General features: G+C 36.8%; 1 protein-coding gene across 1 annotated transcript in view; it reads right to left on the reverse strand.

Moving 5' to 3' along the window:
- Positions 1 to 18,765, reverse strand: part of KLHL1 (kelch like family member 1) — a 194,315-nt gene extending 175,550 nt beyond the window's left edge. Inside the window, exons 1-2 of the mRNA XM_009281714.2 lie at positions 18,524 to 18,765; positions 2,862 to 2,998 (exon numbers count right to left, since the gene is read on the reverse strand). Of these exons, the coding sequence (XP_009279989.2) occupies positions 2,862 to 2,998; positions 18,524 to 18,765 (379 nt within the window). The remainder of the gene's footprint in view (positions 1 to 2,861; positions 2,999 to 18,523) is intronic.
- Positions 18,766 to 18,972: the final 207 nt, after the last annotated feature.

Below are 18,972 nucleotides of genomic sequence, written 5' to 3' on the forward strand. Positions count from 1 at the left end.
AGCGAGCGAGCGGCTGTGTGGGGCTTAGTTGCCGGCTGGGGTTAAACCACGACACTAGATAAATGATGAGAGATGGTGGAAAGGAAAGGGAAGGGAAAAGAATAATGTTTAAGGGGACAGGTTTTGATCTAGCAAAGAACATGGGAAAACAGAATCATTAACCAAGGAGCAAACACTGTGTTTAATTTCAGTAAACTGAACAAGCTTGGGACCATGTTCTAAGTATTCCCTGATCACCTGTGAGTTATCACTGAATTGTCCATAGCGCTGTTGAATGCTCTTGCCCTCTGCACAAGGATGGCCACATTCATGACAAGCCTGCGTATCCACGCTATACCCAAGGTTTGTTAGAGAGATTGCTAGTTGGATTTGGCTAAAACTGCCAGGATCAATATATATAATTCCAATGCCTGCAAATGTTCCCTAGCACTGTTTAACTTACTATCATAACTGCAGCTAAGAAATTTAGGAGTTTGATAAGACATCTGATGCAGAGAAAAGGAATAGAGAAAGAAATAATCTAACATGAATTTCAAGAGATAAGGACACAAGCTGAGAATAAATCAAGATAAATCAGAGTAAGTCAGGACAAAGAACCTGATGGAAGAGAAATGCAAGACAGTAATCAAAACCAGAATGGTCCATGGCGTCCGATATGTATTCTCTTTTAGCATGCAAAATGGACTCATGTTTCCTGAATCTCATCACTCATCACTCTTCTCTTGTCAGCAAGTATTTGGAAATTTCCTTTTAAAGTGTAGACTTAAGTAGACATTTTTTAAGTCTTATTTGGTCTCCAAAATGGGTTAGAACTAAAAGGATAATGGTGGATTACCACTGCAAGTGACAGAAATTAGAGAGTTTTATTACCACCTTAAGTTTCTAATTCTTCAAGGTGACATTACAATGGCACATAATGTTGCCATTTTTAAGGTAGTTTGGGCTTTATGTGACAGTTTAAATGAAAGAACATTACAGATGCAAATTCATATGAGGCAAATTAGAAAACACTGGAATTACGCTACCTGTGGAGTTCTCTTTTCATCCATTTGTGGTCCTTAATTACCTAACCACAAGAAGAGACCTCCAAGTTTTCCACCTCTTATAGTAAATAGAGTACATCACATGACATAGACAAATCAAGGAGAGTAAAGCAGCTGAAAATCTTAATCTTTTGCAGAAAGTGGAAGGAGTTTGCTTTTTCTTGTTTTTCATTACCTCATGCAGTCTCCAAAATTCTCAGAGATAACCAATACAGTTCTGAGATAGCGTCATTCATATTGAAAATGGTTAAGTATTTTTTTCCTTCATTCTGTATCTGTAATGTATCTTAATCTACACTTACATACTGTCTTTTGTTGTCAATATTAACTGTGCTGTATGTTTTCACATGATCTTTTAGTGAAAACTGAGGCAAAAGAACCATGTAGTACTTCAGTATTTCCACAGTTTCGTTCCCAGGGGAACAACACTGTCCCTCATCTTCCTCCTACCTCCTCTTCCTCTTACCACCTTCTTACAGAACGATTTAATGTTACCAGTAAGGTCTTTTGCTATCCTGTGCCAAGGTATTCTTGATTTTGCCCTGGTATTCCTGTGCCATTCATTTTACACTCATACCTAGTAATCAGATTGAATCCTTCACATGCTTGATGAGAATTACTTACATGTTTTTCATTTCATGGATCCCTAGTTTGAAACCCTCTGGATGATGCACATTCCTGAATAGCAAAACCACAACTGAAGGGAGCAGGCACTACCCTTTGAACATGTAGAGTACTATGTAAGTGAAGATGGTCTGACATTCCTAGAACCTGAAGTTTCTCAAACATGATTCTCAAAAAGAGTATTTTTAACTTAAATTATGTTTATTTGCAGTTTCTGTTTTCTATTAAGATGGTAAAGTTATTATGTCATAAAATAAACAGCACATATCCTGATTAAATATATCAAAGCAAACAGCAACTTATGATTAAATTAATATATGTGTATTTAGAGAGGATTAAAACTGCAAGGTATGGGTTATTCATTTAAAATTGAAGCTAAAATCAAATATTCAATAGAAACATCATGATAAAATACTGTTAATTTAAACAATATGAGGATGTCATTTAGGAAACAGAAATAGTAAACAGTATATATTTTATACTTACATGATTCATAGGCAAGGGGAGACAAATCCAGACTACAAATCTTATTATTGGCATTTCCTCTCTTTTGATTACTTTATTTTGTAACTTTAGCATTCTTTCATATTAATGCTCTTCAGATACATTGTGCATAACAGCTCGTTTAAGGATAAAACCCAAATCTATTATGCATTAAAATGTAATAACTATTCAGAAGGAAGTTCTGAGTTATTAACTCTGAGTTGCGAGTCATTCATAAATTTACATTACACAACAGAGTAGCAGCCTATAACAGGAAATGAAAGTGACAACGTCCAGCTCAAAAGTTTTATTATTTAAAATTTTAAAAGATTTATGTGATTATTTAAACTGAAATTTGACTAAGACAGTAATATAGGGCTATTCTTCAAAAAATACAGCTGTTCCTTCAGTGATCTCATGTTATCTGAATCATGTGCATATGAGGCACTCTTTTTAAGTATTGGAAAACCAAGAAAAACATTAATTTTCTAGACTGTCCTCTTATACTTACCAGGCCTGAAATATTTAACAGTTTGGAGATAAGAGATAACAATCTGAATTCAGCCCTAGAAATGGTAAATAAGTATTTTGACTGATTGAGATTAAAAAGAAAAAAAAATATTTAGAAAATATATATAATTCATTGGCATGTAGCAAACAAAACTATCAACATCTTTCTCTATAGGAAGTGTAATGTATGCAGTACTATACCTGTATATGCAAACTGAACAAGATCCCACAGTGCATTGGGGTCTATGCCCTCCATTTTGATCTCTTCTTGCTTGGCTTCACAAACATCACTTGTAAACATGGCAGCAAAGTAGTCAGAGACAGAACTGAGGACAAGTCTGCAAAAAAGTTAGAAACTGGTGTCGTTTACAATGATATATGTATTAGAAATTTCATACATTAAAAAAAAAAACAAACAAACTTTTAAAAAACATATTTTCATAGTAATTATAAATTACCAGGAACAATATATTCTTAATGCATGTAGGCAGCAAAATACAGCATGACGTTTAATTCTAATTTGGTTTTGCTTCCTGTGATACGAACCAAGTGGCACATATGACTATAAAACAGACATAGAAATTAGCACTCAGTTTTTCTGATAATTTTTCAGTCATGCAGATGTCACAATTGTTAACAAGAAAACCTCTCAGTATTGAAGACAACTTATTAGTGAAACACATTTCATACTCCAGAGGTACTCTTCATTGTTCTTAAAGGCCTATTTTTTATAAACTTTACTAACAGCATGTAACTTCACACAATCCTTCAACCTTCAGTAAAACCATTAGTAGCTTAACATGGTATTCACATTTAAAAAAAAAAAACAACATTGTATAATGCAAAGTTTATGTTAAGAAACATTTCCAAAGGAAAAAATTTTCAAAATTCTTACAAAACGTGCATGGCTTATTTGCGGATCTGATTTAGATAAATCAAAATCACAGCAAGTATCAGGTATGATTGTCATTACTGGGGCCTTAAGCTAAGGCATTCTTCTAAATACCACCTACAGTAATATTATGATTTTGTTAGGAGTGAATATTCACAGATGATCTTGAGCTAGAAATGTGGTACAGCTATAAATAGTGTACCACATGCTTCCATAAAAGATGGTCACATTTCTGGCTTAATTTGAAAACATAATATATAAACACATTGATAAAAGACACAAGAATCACAACTGGAGAACTTGGAAATCAAGAGAAAATATTTAGCCATTTGTATATAGTTAACTACTTTGTGCAAGAGGGGGGGGAAGATACTGAAAAATAACAAGTTACTGCTTATCAGCCAGTGTGGTAATTGATTGCTTTTGCTCTCCTAGCTCATCCCAATAGGAAAGGAAAATATGACAGTTTGAATTGGCTTCGTAATTTTACAGTGCTTTAAGCTACTATATTTTACCTGCAAGGAGGGCAGCTTGAGAACGTATCTATGATCTTTACTCTGGCTCAAATGATAGGCAGTGACTAATTAGGTGTAGTTGTTTTATCACTTCTCATGTTGTGTTCAACTCTAGCAATCATGAACTTTAGAAGCAAAGATCCTAATTCATAAACAGTTCACAGTTATATTCATGTAATTAATAAAAACAATAGATGGCTACAAAAAGATGTATTTAGAAATACACTTTGTTGCTACCTCCAGAGACTCCTAATTCACTATTTATTTATTTATTTATTCACTACTGAGGAACATTTACTTCTATGTTTGTTTGTTTATTTATTATCTCAGCTGAGTATCACAAGTGTGTATTTAGTCAACCAAGATAACCATACAATTCTGGATAACTAAAACAATCTTACAACCGTTCTTCAGATACTTTTTCTGACCACTTATTTGTAAGTGACTTGATTCACTGTTACTAGATACTTGATTAAAAAAAAAAAAAAATCACAGGAAAAAGGAAAAAACACTAAAATTTGATGATTTTCTATGAGATACAATCTCTCACAGCTAGCAGAGATGTAATTTAGGTCTGTGACTGAGATTTCCATTTGAGAGCATTTCGCATCAGCTGTTGCTTCAGATTTATTAACCACCGTTTAAATTCAACTATGAGTCTTCAACTTGGCCATTTGCTAAAAGCAAAGCCAAACCCCTTTGCTGCATCAAAACCAATGGACAAATTAAGGAACAGAAATTTTAATACACCATTCAATGATCAGTTGAAATATTTTTAAACAGTAGTATCTTATATTTGTAATTTATATCATTTATGTTCAGACATTATTTATTATATAATCTTCTTGTATATGTATTCTTAACTCAATGATAACAAAACAGAGGGAGGACAGGAAATAACTAACAGAAGGATTACATCTCTCTCACAAACTTCTATGAAAATCTGTGATTTTCCACAATTTGTCTCATGGATTATTCTGGGGTGAGGAAATGCAAAGAAGTTATCTAATGGATTCCAGCTGCAAATGAGCATTCAGTCTACAGGACCAGACAAGATCCAGTGCAAAGTGAAAAACCCTGAAAATATATAATACAGATGTCAGGTCCTCAGCACTACCCATTTTACTTAAAGGTCTATCCCTACTGGTTTGCACCATCTGTTAAAGAAGATGGCTTAAGTGAGCACAAAGGTTCTGTGAAGTAGCAGCTCACCAAAACAAGCAAGACAAGTTTTTGAACAGGGTGATAAAGAAAGAGGATTTTTTTTTTAAGTCCCTTATGTTAATCAATAGTTAACAGACATAAAGAATCAGCTATTTCATCAACTGAATATAACCAAAAAGTTAATTGATTTCAAGACATAAACTTTTACCTTGGGAAGTGCTTCACAGGCTGAATTGAAGTGAAAGGAACTTGCTAATTACACTTAATTCTGAAAGGTGACATCTTTTGTAAATCTTAATTGTGTTCCAGTGTTGAGATAGAAAATGAAAAGTGAGAAATCAAAGGGATCAATTAATTTGTAATGATCTGCTGCTTTTTGTAGCTCAGAAGGCTCCAAACAGCTCTAAATCTTGGTTTAAAGTCATGTTAACCTATTCATCAAGAAAGGTCAGGTGTCTCAGGATGTCACCTTTTTTCAAATACTGGTCTGGCAGTGAGAATACATAATAAACCCCTTCATCCTTGAGAATCATAGCAGTTAACTCATGGCTAAAAATTAGTTTCTGGACCCAGAAAGATTTTCTCCAGATTAAGGGACTTCTCTACCTTTACTACAACTAAATTCAGCCTGACATATTTCTGGTTTCTTTTATAATATAGAACATAACTGATTCCTGTTGTGACTTTTTTTATCCTATGATATCAGATTTTATTTTCTTTTATTATAGAATATTTCCTTGCAAGTTTCACAACTGTTTTCACATACACCTTTGATACAGAATTCCCTTAACATTGTTGGTGCATTTAGTAATTAAAAGAAGAAAACAAACAAAAAAAACAAACCTTGATCACTTATATTCTTTAAGCAAGCTCTAATGATATTTAACTGCCAACTGAGTAGAATCTCAGATGTTACTTGGACTGAAAACTCATAGGCATGACAACTTTTTTCCACACATATTATGCTAGTTCATACAGGAGCTGAACATTCATTGCTTTTAAATGTGATTTGTTGCTCTGTAGAGGACACCAGCTGACACTGGGTGTCTTTACTGATAGTGGTGCTCTACAGCTCTTCTTACAGCAGGCAAACATTTACTGTATATATAGAGAAGGCTTCATGATTTCCTAAATTTTAGGGCTTGCAGAACATATACTAAGGTATATCCATGCATGTATTTCAAAAAATTTCAGGAAAAAAGGAAGCAGACACTGGCTGTCACTTCCAGAACAATTTTGGCAGTATCATCAAGACTGCCATCTTTTCTGAGTAAAATACAACAAAGGAGAAGGCTGTGGAACAGATGAACTGTTTTGGATTACACCAGGTAGTGATGACCTTTCCTGATGGCTGTGGTACTCTCCCTCACCAGCTTACTAAATACAGAAAAAGCTATAAAAGCCTTGGAAAAAATATAGCTAACAGTAAATTTAATCTAGTACACAGACTATTTCCTGCTTAGTATCAAAGATCCTTAGAAAAAATTACGTCCAGACGCAATAATTTTTTTTGAGACCAAATATTGCCGCGAACTTTAAATTGGCATCTCCTCTACCTAAGAATTCTGATCTGTAGCTAATAGGAATCACCCGCTTCCATGTTGTACATAATTGGGAATCAGATATGCCATGTCTTTCCCTTTTTTTCACTCAGTCTTTCCCACGCACACTATTAGAATTGGCTTTAATACACATGAAGTAGAAAACGGTGTCATTTTCAACTCAGCTTCAGTAATACAGCACAAACCCAAATCTTCTTGCTCTGTACTCCCTAATGGTCTGTGCAAAACTAAGTAAAGAGTGTTTGCTGTAAAACCTATTGGTACCTTGAGGAATTTTGCTTGTCAAAACCTCCATTCTATGTTTTATCAATGGTAATATATTTGTTTTGCAATATTTTCATTTTATTTTTCTTAATCTGTTTCACTTTACATAACTTTAAATGTGTAATATTCATTCTCTCTTCAAGAATTTGCCACTATATGTGCCTTCTACCTCCACCTGTCATCTAGTCAGCATTTCAAATCAAGAATTCTTTGCCATCTACCTTTCTTCCTTTGCAGTCAGGACACTGAGATGTTAATTTGGGCTTGTTACTGCTATAACTGCCTCCGTCTTCTGAATGTGTAAGTATGTAAAGAAAGCCATGAGATGTATCATAAATTATTCTCGTCCATAAAGTTCTAACAAGATTCTCTAATCACGTTGTGTATCTTGTCTCTAGGAAGAGAACAAAAATATTCCATTGAGCACCTATATATTGCAAGCTTTTCCTTTAGTTTGTACCAACAGACATTGTTCATAGACTGTTTTCCCTCCTTCTCTTGTGGATTAGAGCAGCTACTTTTCATTCTATTGACTAACTTCAGGATCAGAGACATTTTCAGGAATTTCCAAAGTGACAACACAATAACAATTGCATTAAAACAGTGTCTGTGTTCCTTTTTGCAGTCTTTCTGGGGTTCACATTTTGTTTATCCTCCCCTCTAAACCAAAATTGTACTCAATCTCTACGGAACAACAATATATTCAGGGGAGGTACAATATATGCAATAGTAGGGAGGTGCCACCTCCGGTTTGGAAGACCTTGAGACACAATTCACCAGTGGGTGTTGAAGTGTTTACGCTGGCTATGTTTCAAGATGTGGAACTCAAAAACTACTTTTGGTAAAAGAATATTTGGAACTAATAAAGCATCTGCTACTCTTTTCTATTGCCTGCGAAGAGTATGTACAGCCAATCATTGTCTATTCTGCCCATTGTCTCTGCTTTGCTCATGAACAGCTTCTTTCCTTCTTGAATCTGAGTTTTCCTCTAGTCTCAGACTTGCTTGCCAACTGTCAGCTACTTCGATTTTCTACATTGTCATTACCTGTTCCTTCAAAGCAGATACCATTTATTTTTCAGAGTCAACAGGCAAAAGAAATATGTGCTATATTAGGGCAAGAAAGAAAACATGTTATATCTAATATATGCTATCCCATTGCAAGCCATGAGAGTATTGAAGATTGAACAACAGTTAGAAAAAAAACCTGCTGAACTGTCAGTTCTAACTTTGTAGAATGACTTTAGTTGATGAAACTATGTATCTGTAGGCTCTAAGTGAATAATAGATCCCAATTAGTAGTGACAAAAAGCTCAGATTAAGTATCAATCATCTGAATGGTACACAAAAGCAACTAAGTCTCAATAGTACCATGCATTCAACTGACTTCTCAAAAATATGCTTTGTGTGAATCATTCCACTGTTCATTGAAAATGAATTTTTATTTCTTTCAGAATTCAGAGCTTAAAATTGCAGATTTAAAAAAAAATTTATGAATGTATATATATCAGTGTATATACATATATGTACACTTTGACATTTGTATCTGTCAAATTGAAAAAATATATATTTTACAGAGAAAAAAGGAAATAAAAAATCTGCCAAAAGTCATGTGGAAAAATTCTGAATATTGCATATTTGTTTTCCAAGTCTTTGTAAATGAAATCTGTTCCTGTGCAGTTAACAAACAGGAGATAATCTTAATTTGGGATTCAACATCCACTCAGAACCATTATCATAGTGCAATCATCTTGCTAATAATTCAGCAGCATCAGATTAGCTCATTAACATATTAGAAATTCACATTTATTGGGTAAAGAAGTCGTCAGTGAGTACATAACAGTTAAATTAATAAGACTTGTCTCATACTTCCCATCGTAGCTGTTAATATTGACAGTCTGTCCTGTGTGCTTATCTTATTTTGGAGAAAAATGGAACAGAATTATGTGACAAACTTTTTTTTCCCTGACCATCTGAGTAATATTTATAAACTAAACTATTTGTAAAGGCAATTTCATCTAGAACAACTACAGAATAATAATAATAATAAAAAAATCCCCAAGCAAGAAACCAAAAAAACCTCCCCAAACCCATAGACAGGCAGATGGAATTTTGAAGTGAATCGATTAAGCCTGAAACAAGAAAGCTTCCTTTTTGCCTTTACTCAAACATAGTTTTCTTCCATTTTAATCTCTTATACAACACATAGCTACAAGCATAAGTGATACCAGTAATCTACACTAAGTGATGTTCCCTTTTTGCCCTGAGGACCATGCCTTTTGAGTTTACACTCTCTTCTTTCTTTGTTTCATCTTCTTTTAATTCTTTCACTGTCTCCTAGACATTTAAGGGTAAATACAGTAAGTGGCTCCTTATCTCTTCTACAGTACAAACTGAAACACAATTTTACACCTCATTACATCTCTTAAGTTGCCACAATGTTTTTAGGAATGTTACACAAATCTGAGATCATCATTTCCACCAAACACACAATGTCTACTATAGCTTTAGTTTTTTCCAGAGACCACAAGTAATGCACATATCACAGCTGCTAGACTTGATAACAAAGTCCGTTGTCCAAAACACTTTGCCAGTGTCAGTTTGTGTCCTTGTGTCAGTTTTGAAGGTATCTGCTATTGCAGACAGTATTTTGAACTCTATGCTGTTTTGAACCAGTAGAAAGATGAAAAAAAGAGAAGACAGAAATATGAATCCAAGCAACTTCTCAACATTTGGGCATGGGCAGGAGAGGTAAAATGTCACAGTCATGAAGATAAGAGCTAATGAAGATCCATTATGATGCAAATACAAAGCAGAGCTCAGTATTCTTCTCCAGAAGAAAAAACACATATTCAGACATAGCATATATATTTGAATGTAGAAAGACTACACAATCAACTGTGATCCTCTATTTCTGAGCTTAATTATTTTATTTATTGACTGTAACTCCACAAGGAAAAGGGGAAAAAAGCTCGCAGAAGGAAAAGTTCAATTTTAGCTGCTTTGAACTATCAGGAGAAAGGTCAGAAACACAGATATTAGGTCTGATGAAAGTACAGAGATAGATCTGTGAAGTCATTAGAATAAGTGACTGCTTAAGTATCTGGATTTTTTTAAGGTCTATTTGTCATCCTTTTATTCTAGAACGCCTTTGTACAAAACGATACAATAGAGCATCATTATTAATTTATCTTCACATCCTTGTGTGTGATCTTCAACCCCTTTTTTGATGGCAGGCTGTCAGGTCTTGCTGACCCAAGTTATTCATGTATGGCCTCCTTTGTCATTCTGTCATCTACCTGATTTTGTTTGTTTGCTTGTTTTATTTTTATATTCTATATCATTTAGCCTCCCCTCCCTTTTTTTTTAAACCGTTCAATTTGAAAGGGGAATCAATCCCCTAAACATAGATGTCAAGTGCCAGTTTCAGAGTTTCGGAGTATCTGATTCATCAGCATAGGCCTGGTGCAGACCTATGAAAACCTTGCACCCTTCTGGATCACATGATGAAAGCCAGGCAGGGTACTCCAAGGCATCTCAGGAGAGACTAGGCAGCTGAATATTGCTTTTTATTTTCTTCCTAACACATCTCATGCTTGTTTCGTTCATCCTTCAAAGTCCATTTCAGTTACTGCACCTACTGCCACTACATAAAGTAGTAGCATTAGTACCCTGGTTTAACAGAATCATAGAATATCTCAAGTTGGAAGGTACCCATAAGGATCCATAAGGAGCCCAACTCCCTGCTCCTTGCAGGACTAACCAAACCTAAACCATATGACTAAGAGCATCGTTCAGACACTCCTTGAACTCTGACAGGCTTGGTGCCGTGACCACTTCCCTGGGGAGCCTGTTCCAGTGACCGACCACCCTCCCGGTGAAGAACCTTTTCCTAATGTCCAATCTGAACTTCCCATGACACAGCTTCATTCCATTTCCTCGTGTCCTATCACTGGTCACCAGAGAGAAGAGATCAGCACCTCCTCCTCCGCTGCCCCCCTGGACACACTCTAATAGTCTGATGTCCTTCTTATATTGAGGCATCCAAAACTGCACACAGTACTCGATGCGGGGCCGCACCAGCGCAGTGTAGAGTGGGACAACCACCTCCCTCGACCGGCTAGCTATGCTGTGCTTGATGAACCCCCCAGGACACGGTTGGCCCTTTTGGCTGCCAGGGCACACTGTTGGCTCATATTCAACTTGACATCAACCCACACCCCCAGATCTCTTTCTGCAGGGCTCGTCTCCAGCCTCTCATCCCCCAATTTGTATGTATAACTAGGATTATCCCATCCCAGGTGCAGGATCCAGCACTTGCTCTTGTTAAATTTCCTACGGTTGGTGATTGCCCAGCTCTCTAGTTTATCCAGATGTCTCTGTAAGGCCTCTCTACCTTGAGGGAGTCCACAGCTCCTCCTAATTTAGTATCATCAGTAAACTTACCTAATATACATTTGACTCCTGTGTCCAGATCATTTATAAAAACATTAAGAGCACTGGCCCTAAAATTGAGCCCTGCGGAACCCCACTGGTGACTGACAGCCAGGCTGATGTAACTCCATTTACTATAACTCTTTGAGCCTATTTAAGAAAGGGTAAGAAATGCTGTGCAACAGCAGCTGTGAGAGAGGAATGAGAAAATGTGAGAGAAACAGCCCTGCAGACACCAAAGTGAGAGAAGGAGGGGGAGGAGGTGCTCCAGGCACACCGGAGCAGAGATTCAGTCCATGCTGAAGCAGGTTGTCCCCCTGCAGCCCTTGGAAGACCATGCTGGAGCAGATATCCACCCTGCAGCCTGTGGAGGATCCCACGCTGCAGCAGGTGGTTGTGCCCTGAAGGAAGCTGCAGCCCATGAAGAGCCAATGCTGGAGCAGGCTCCTGACAACAGTTGCAGCCCATGGAGAGGAGCCCATGCAGGAGCAGGTTTTCTGGCAAGACCTGTGGCCCACAGGGGACCCACGCTGGAGCAGTCTGTTCCTGAAGGACTGCACCCAGTGGAAAGGACCCATGCTGGAGCAGTTCATGAAGAACCACAGCCCGTGGGAAAGACGCACACTGGAGAAGTTAGTGAAGGACTGTCTCTTGTGGAAGAGATCCTGCGCTGGAGTAGGGGAAGAGTGTGAGGAGGAAGGAACAGCAGACACAACGTGTGATGAACTGACCACAACCTCCATTCCCTGTCCCCCTGCGCCACTCGGAGGGAGGATGTAGAAGAGTCCAGAGTGAAGCTGAGCCTGAAGAGTAGGGAGGGGTGGGGGGGAAGGTGTTTTTAGTTTTGTTTTTATTTCTACCTATCCCACTCTGTTATTAACTGGCATTACATTAAATTAATTTTCCCCAAGTCAGGTCTGTTTTGCCCATGATGGTAATTGGTGAGTGATCTCCCTGTCCTTATCTTGACCCATGAACTTTTCCATCTTATTTTCTCCCCTTGTCCTGCTGAGTAGGGGGAGTGATAGAGCATCTTGGTGGGCACCTGGAGACCAGCCAAGGTCAACACACTACAATCAGACACAGGTGTTTAGGTAACTTATGCTATAGATCTCCATTGATTATAATGAGATTAGACACATGGCCATATCAAAACCAAAACTCAACTGGATAACCAACTTCAAATTCTCAGAAATTATCTTCAAAACTCAAGGCCCACTTCTGCATGTGCAAAATCTTTAACTGGTATATAGTCAGTTGTGTGAACTTAAGATCTTTTATGTCTGAAAAAGGTACAAATAAAACCAGAAGAGTTCCTTGTAGAGATCACAGAAATTCCTTTGAAAGTATTAATCCCATTCTCAGTATCAGGAAATACTCTTTATCTACTGCTCCTTCTTCTTAAAAAAAAAAAAAAAAAAGAGTTGTCAATCAAGGTTAATATTAAAAGCTTACCTAAATCGCCTTCCTGCTTTACCTCTGATAGCAGGATTTTGTTGTTGCTGTTGTTCTGTCCCAGTCACATTATTTGAATAATTTGTTTTTAAACTCATGGACAGTAGGTTGTGTTAAACACCACAGTTGAGATGCAATGTTTGACTTGGGAAGTTCCTCAAACCCTAATTACAGATATCCAGGAGTGAACACAGGGCAGCTGTACTGCTTAGACTGTGTGCTTTCCACGAGCATCTGTTACTGACTAATGCAAGAAAACAAGCTGAGTCTCAGGACTGTATATTGTGCATTCTGCTTCTTTCACCCCTTGCCTTTAAACTCTCTTTCCTTCTCTGCCTGGTTCTTTATCCTTTCATCTCTCCTTTCAGCTTAACTTTCTCCATTCTTTTTTTTTAATTTTATTGATATTCTCTCATATATTCTCACTTCTCTCTTCTGGCTGCTGTTGTGCAGCTGGTTTTTTCCTCCTTCTTAAATATGTTATCACAGAGGTGCTACCACCATTGCTGATTGGCTCAGCCTTGGCCAGCGGCAGGTCCATCTTGGAGCTGGCTGGCATTGGTTCTATCGGACATAGAGAAAGCTTCTAGCAACTTCTCACAGAAGCCACCCCTGTAGCTGCCCCGCTACCAAAACCCTGCCATACAAACCCAATACAGGATGATAGCAAATAAAAGCTGTACTACTTTAGAGCTGAGCATCCTAAAAAGGCTTCAGTTGAATTTATTCCAGTATTTACGATGAAAAATTTAAATTTTGTGTTGAAAAAATGTTTTAACTTTTCATCCAAACACTTGTAGAAAGATTTGAGTAGCCATACTAAAGAATTTCTTTTTTTTATGTGTAAGTGGTAATTTTCTACTCAGTCTGTGCTACCTTTTCCACCATGGTAAGAATCCCCCCTGATCCTTATCTTGAGTATCGTAAAGAACACAAATGCCTATGTTGCTTTGATATTAAGGGAAAACAGCAAAGAAAGAACTCAGATTTCTCATTATAAACTCAGATATACTTGACAATATTAAAACAACACCAAAGTAGATTTATTGGTTTCGTTTCATTCGCAGTCTTGGTTTCTCACCAAATGCAATGAAAGTCAGAATTGCAAGTTGAGGATGTAACTCTCCTGTATTTTTTGCATTTTCTGTTTGTATTGAATTTTCTGGTTTATTGTGATTCAGTCTCTGTGAAATTGGAGCTTTTTGTATTTATTGAATAGGGATAGGTAAATTCTATGCTTATATCACTTTTCTTTGTTGTTTTTTTTTTTTTACTCCAACACTGAGTTCCTGTACTGCTTTGTGCACATTCCTAGTCAAAATCTAATTTACGGCTTAAACCTTAGTCTGAGTTTAGAGCTGCCTATAACATTTATGCAATCCTGGCTGGAAGTTTTAATGAACTCTCCAGTGCAAATCTTAAAGGTCTATCTATCATTTGCATTGGCTTTCGCTGTTTTCTTTGCAGCATTTTTGATGTTTATTCAGCAGCTGTAGAATATAGTATTTCAAGTATTGTATTGAAAAACAGTGCAATTGAGTTGCTTTCACTCAAAACAACCAAATTATTTGTGGCAAATATGTATTTTTAGTTTCATGTTGACCCATGGGATCATTGCTTGATTGAGAATTTTCTTTTACCTTGGAAATAATTGGTGCTTTGATCATGTCACTATAGTTCTAAATAACATTTACTTCCATGTTTTTGTGTTTCAGATGACATTTACTAGCTGCAGACTAGCTAGATTTCTAGATACAACTGCATTTGGCTGATTGTAACCTGGATAGAAGAAAGTGTCAGTTGCAGTGGGTTGGTTTTATTAATTTGTTTGTTTTGCAACAGCAATGCCTGAGTTCCTTCTATCGCAGGCACTGTAAAGTTACAGTATGTTTCTTGTCTTAAAGAGGTTATATTGTAAATGAGAGGTACAGAAAATGAGAAAATATGTATAGCATGCATCTCCAGAGTGAGTGGAGAAGCTACAAACTCCATGTTCATAATATTTTAAAATTAGGATGGGCTGTGCAAAATAAATATTACCTAGCCTGCTTTATAAAAAAACTTTAATTAGAGGAGGCACTTTGCTGGATCTGCTCCTCACAAATCTGGAAAAAAAAAAAGGACCTGTGAAATCTGATGGCAAACTTGGCTGCAGCGACCATGACACAACGGAATTTAAGACAACGGATCCTGAGAGAAGTTAGTAAAATGAATAGCAAATTACAACCCTGGACGTCAGAAGTGATTGAAGTCAAATGCAAAAAGGGTGTACACGGAAAGTGAAAGCAGGGATGAATGACCTGGGAGAAATACAGAGACATTGCCCTAACATGCAAAAATGGAATTAGGGAGGCCCAAAGGTCGGGTGCAGATGAAGTTAGCAAGGGATGTGATAGGCGAGAAGGGTTTCTGTAATTACCTTGGCAGCAAAAGGAAGACTATGGAAAAATTTTGTCCATGCTCAATAAAGCTTTCTTTGGCTCAGTCTTTTTTCTTTTTTTTTTTAGCATGGTCTGCTTTCAGGCCTCGCAGGTCCCTATGCCTCGTGGCAGGATCTGTGGGGTATCACTCACAATAGAGGAAGACATACTTAGGCTGCAGTTACGCGAATCAAACATACATGAGTCCTTGGGACCAAAAAGGATATGTTCAAGGAGCAATGGTTGAGGGAGCTCAACAATGTCATTGAAAGGCCACTCTATCTTTAACAGATCATGATAATTGCAGGAGGTTTCTGAAGACTGGAAAAGTCAATTTCCATGTCCCTCCTCAAGAAGGAAGATGTAGGTCACCAAGAAGATCATGGAGCAAATTTGCCTAGAAGCCAAATGCTGGATCACTAGAGACAGTGAGGATAATCAAAAACTGCAACAGGCTGCCAAGTGAGGAACTTCCACAAGTGATGATATTTAAAAACTAACTGGGTATGACCCTCAACGGCCTAATCTAACCTTGGACTTGGCCCTGCTTTGAGCAGGGGGAGTTGAATCAGACTCTAGAAGGTCTCTTCCAAATTAAATTAGGATTGTAACGGCCACAGTAAAAATAAACAGCTTTGTCTGTGCTTGTCCAGCCACATCTGTCTAAAATAACATAGAACAAACACTACTAAAAAAAAACAAACAGAAAATTCAGAACACCCTTCACTTCATTTTTATCTTGTTGGACAAAATTCTAGTTTATTCAGAACATAAATTTTAAAATTCTACATAATTCAACAGTTGTTTTTGCCCATTCTTTGAATTTTGGTCTTTGACTGCAGACCACAGAGAAGCAGAAAATCAAATGTAAAGTTGTCTGAAGGTTTATTAGAAAATCTAAATAAGATTTTGGCTATTATTTCATGGTTAATCTTCTTACTAAGGTATTTTTCCAGCTCCAGAAGGATTTAGATATACTGTAGAATTGAAATGACAAATGTGAAATTAAATTTACTACTGAAAAGTGGGCATACAAATATGAACAGCTGTCTTAAAAATAGTGGGGAAAATGAACAAAACTAATTAAAAAAACCTTACAGTTTCCTCTGTCTCCTTCTTTACAAACTATGCAGTTTACCAAAATATTCAAAATAGGCAAAAAATACACTGGTTAAAAATGTGTATTTTATATCATCCATATTAAACAGGGCAAATGATACCAATTGTGGAATATTTCTATGTATCTAATAAGTATTTTTTCTGTCAGTTTAAGAATGTTAGATTCAGACATTGAATTATTTTTTTTTTTACCTCATCTGTGTTGAAAAATGTGAAAAGCAAAAATAGGCCAAGTAACTGTCAAGCAGGAACATCAAAATTCTCATTATTTCTGAAAAAGGCTTTTTATTTGATTTCAGTAATGTCTAGAGATGTAAAATTGGACACAAATTAGAAGGCCGTAGGTTATTATCCCTCCAGGTTTTTTTTTTTTTTTGATGGGAGGCACCTTAAGGCAAATCTTGCAGCTCTGGAACACTGTAAATGCAGATGGACAGAAGGACTGAAGTTTAATATTATTCCCTCTGTACTTGATATACCTATAAAGGAAAGATCTTGGCGATTTAGATAAAAATGGCATCAGACCACAACTACCAGGGGTGCATAAAGTGCCAGATACATAATACATTTAACAGTGGCAAAAAGCCTGGAACACAGGAGTTGTGTCAGTTGCCAAGTCAGTGGGTAGAAATTACTGAGGACTTAGCTGGCATCTGGGAACCTGAGTATATGAAGGCAAGGGAGGAACAGTAAAAATGGCAGACTCTTAGAAGCTAGGAGAGTAGAAACAGTCTTAAGAACAAAAAATGCTGAAAGAAGAGGAGGAAGATTTCTGCGTTTATTACAGCTACTAATCTGAAACCAAGCAGATGTGTGCTGCAAACTGCCTAAATCAATCTAACTGTTACTGCTTGTTAACTGGAGTTATTTTCTCATTTATTACAATTATTGGGGCAATTTAAATATTTTAATGAAGGTTTCTGTCTGGTTTTGCTTTTTAGTATTTGAACAATAGCTTTGGCTTTGCAGTCTTGCATATTGCACCTTTTTTAATTATTATTATGGGAGTTGGAATATAGAATATCCAACTTTTCTGTAAAACAGAAAAAGAATAGTCTCTGTGCCCATCTTCACTTAGGGCAGAAGGAACTTTGTAAGGTCCAAGTTGCCAAGATGACCTTATGGTATTCCTCCACACCAGAAAGTTAATTTATGAGTTCAGAAATACATTGGCAGGTTTTTTGTTTTTCTGCTGGGGAACCATAGTCCTGCTCTGAATTTAGTACCTCAGCAGAGAAACCAGGGCACAAGCAGAAAATAGGGCACCCTTAGTTTGCAGCCTTATGTAGAGTTCAAATGCAAAAAGACTTGCTAACCTGGAAACTCAGAAGTATTCTCTGTATTTTAATCTAAACTCTAGGATTGGATTTTTATTTGCATGCACTAAATCAAAGGCTATAGCCAAAACCAAAATCTCAATGCAGAATAACTATTTTAAGCTCTAATTACAGTCCAAAACCAAGCATAGTTTCCTATATACTGGCTGCTTTAATACCAGATAATCTTACAGAATTTTAGAAATTACGTCATTATAATTTTTATACTAGTAATTATCATTAAAAGTAATTAAGATATTTTTCAGTTCATAAAAAGTTCTTCCCATAACTGTTAATGAGAAGTCAGTGTTCAGTATTATTCTACTACAGGTGTCTGAGAGACTCTGTATGCCAGGCTTATCAGAGTATCATGATCTTAAGCTAAAAATGACGCTGTGTTCAGTGTAGCTGTACAGCATCTCATTTCAGAAATTTCCATTCTCCTCACGTATGAACAGCATCACAGCAGGGAGAAATGTTTGGCACACTCATGATAAAAAGTTTTCTAGCTGAGTGCTACTTGAAAATTTGAAATCTGTACAAAAAAACCCCCACGTTCAAAGGCCCAACCTTCAAATATCACATTCTGCAGCTATTTACATTTGTGGTGTTTAAAGCAAGAGGGAAGCAGGCATAAGGTGCCGCAGAAAACACCGTTCTAAGAAATAAGCATATCCAAAACGTTTACTGTTGTACTTTCAATATCATACGCTTACGTCCTACCTATGTGCAGGTATCTTGCGATTCCCAGCAATCAGGATAACGTCACAGAGCTGCTGTTGCTTCAAGTAGCTCTCCATCTTTCTGAAGGTTTGCTCCGCGTGGTGAACAGCCTGATAGAATTCCTCGGAGCTACATGAATCCATGTCGCAGTGAGGTGGCAAGGGGTGGCTGGCTGCTGACAGTCTGTAAACCACAACAGAAACTCCGCATTGATAAGATGTGACCAGTTGTCTAGACTTCATCACAGGCTTCTAGAATCTGATATAAGTAATCAGTGCACCCTTCCCATCACTAGAAGTACAAGATGGAAAAATCTTACAGCACTGGGACGGACAACTAAAGTTGTCTTTTAACACTGAAATGATTTTTTTTTTTCACAGACACGGAAGTAATCCATTTCTTTCTTCTTTGATACAGTTATTAAAAATATAGAAATGATTTTTTTTGGC

This window comes from Aptenodytes forsteri, unplaced genomic scaffold (genome assembly GCF_000699145.1).
Source record: "Aptenodytes forsteri isolate BGI_AS27 unplaced genomic scaffold, ASM69914v1 Scaffold51, whole genome shotgun sequence".
Classification (NCBI taxonomy): domain Eukaryota; kingdom Metazoa; phylum Chordata; class Aves; order Sphenisciformes; family Spheniscidae; genus Aptenodytes; species Aptenodytes forsteri.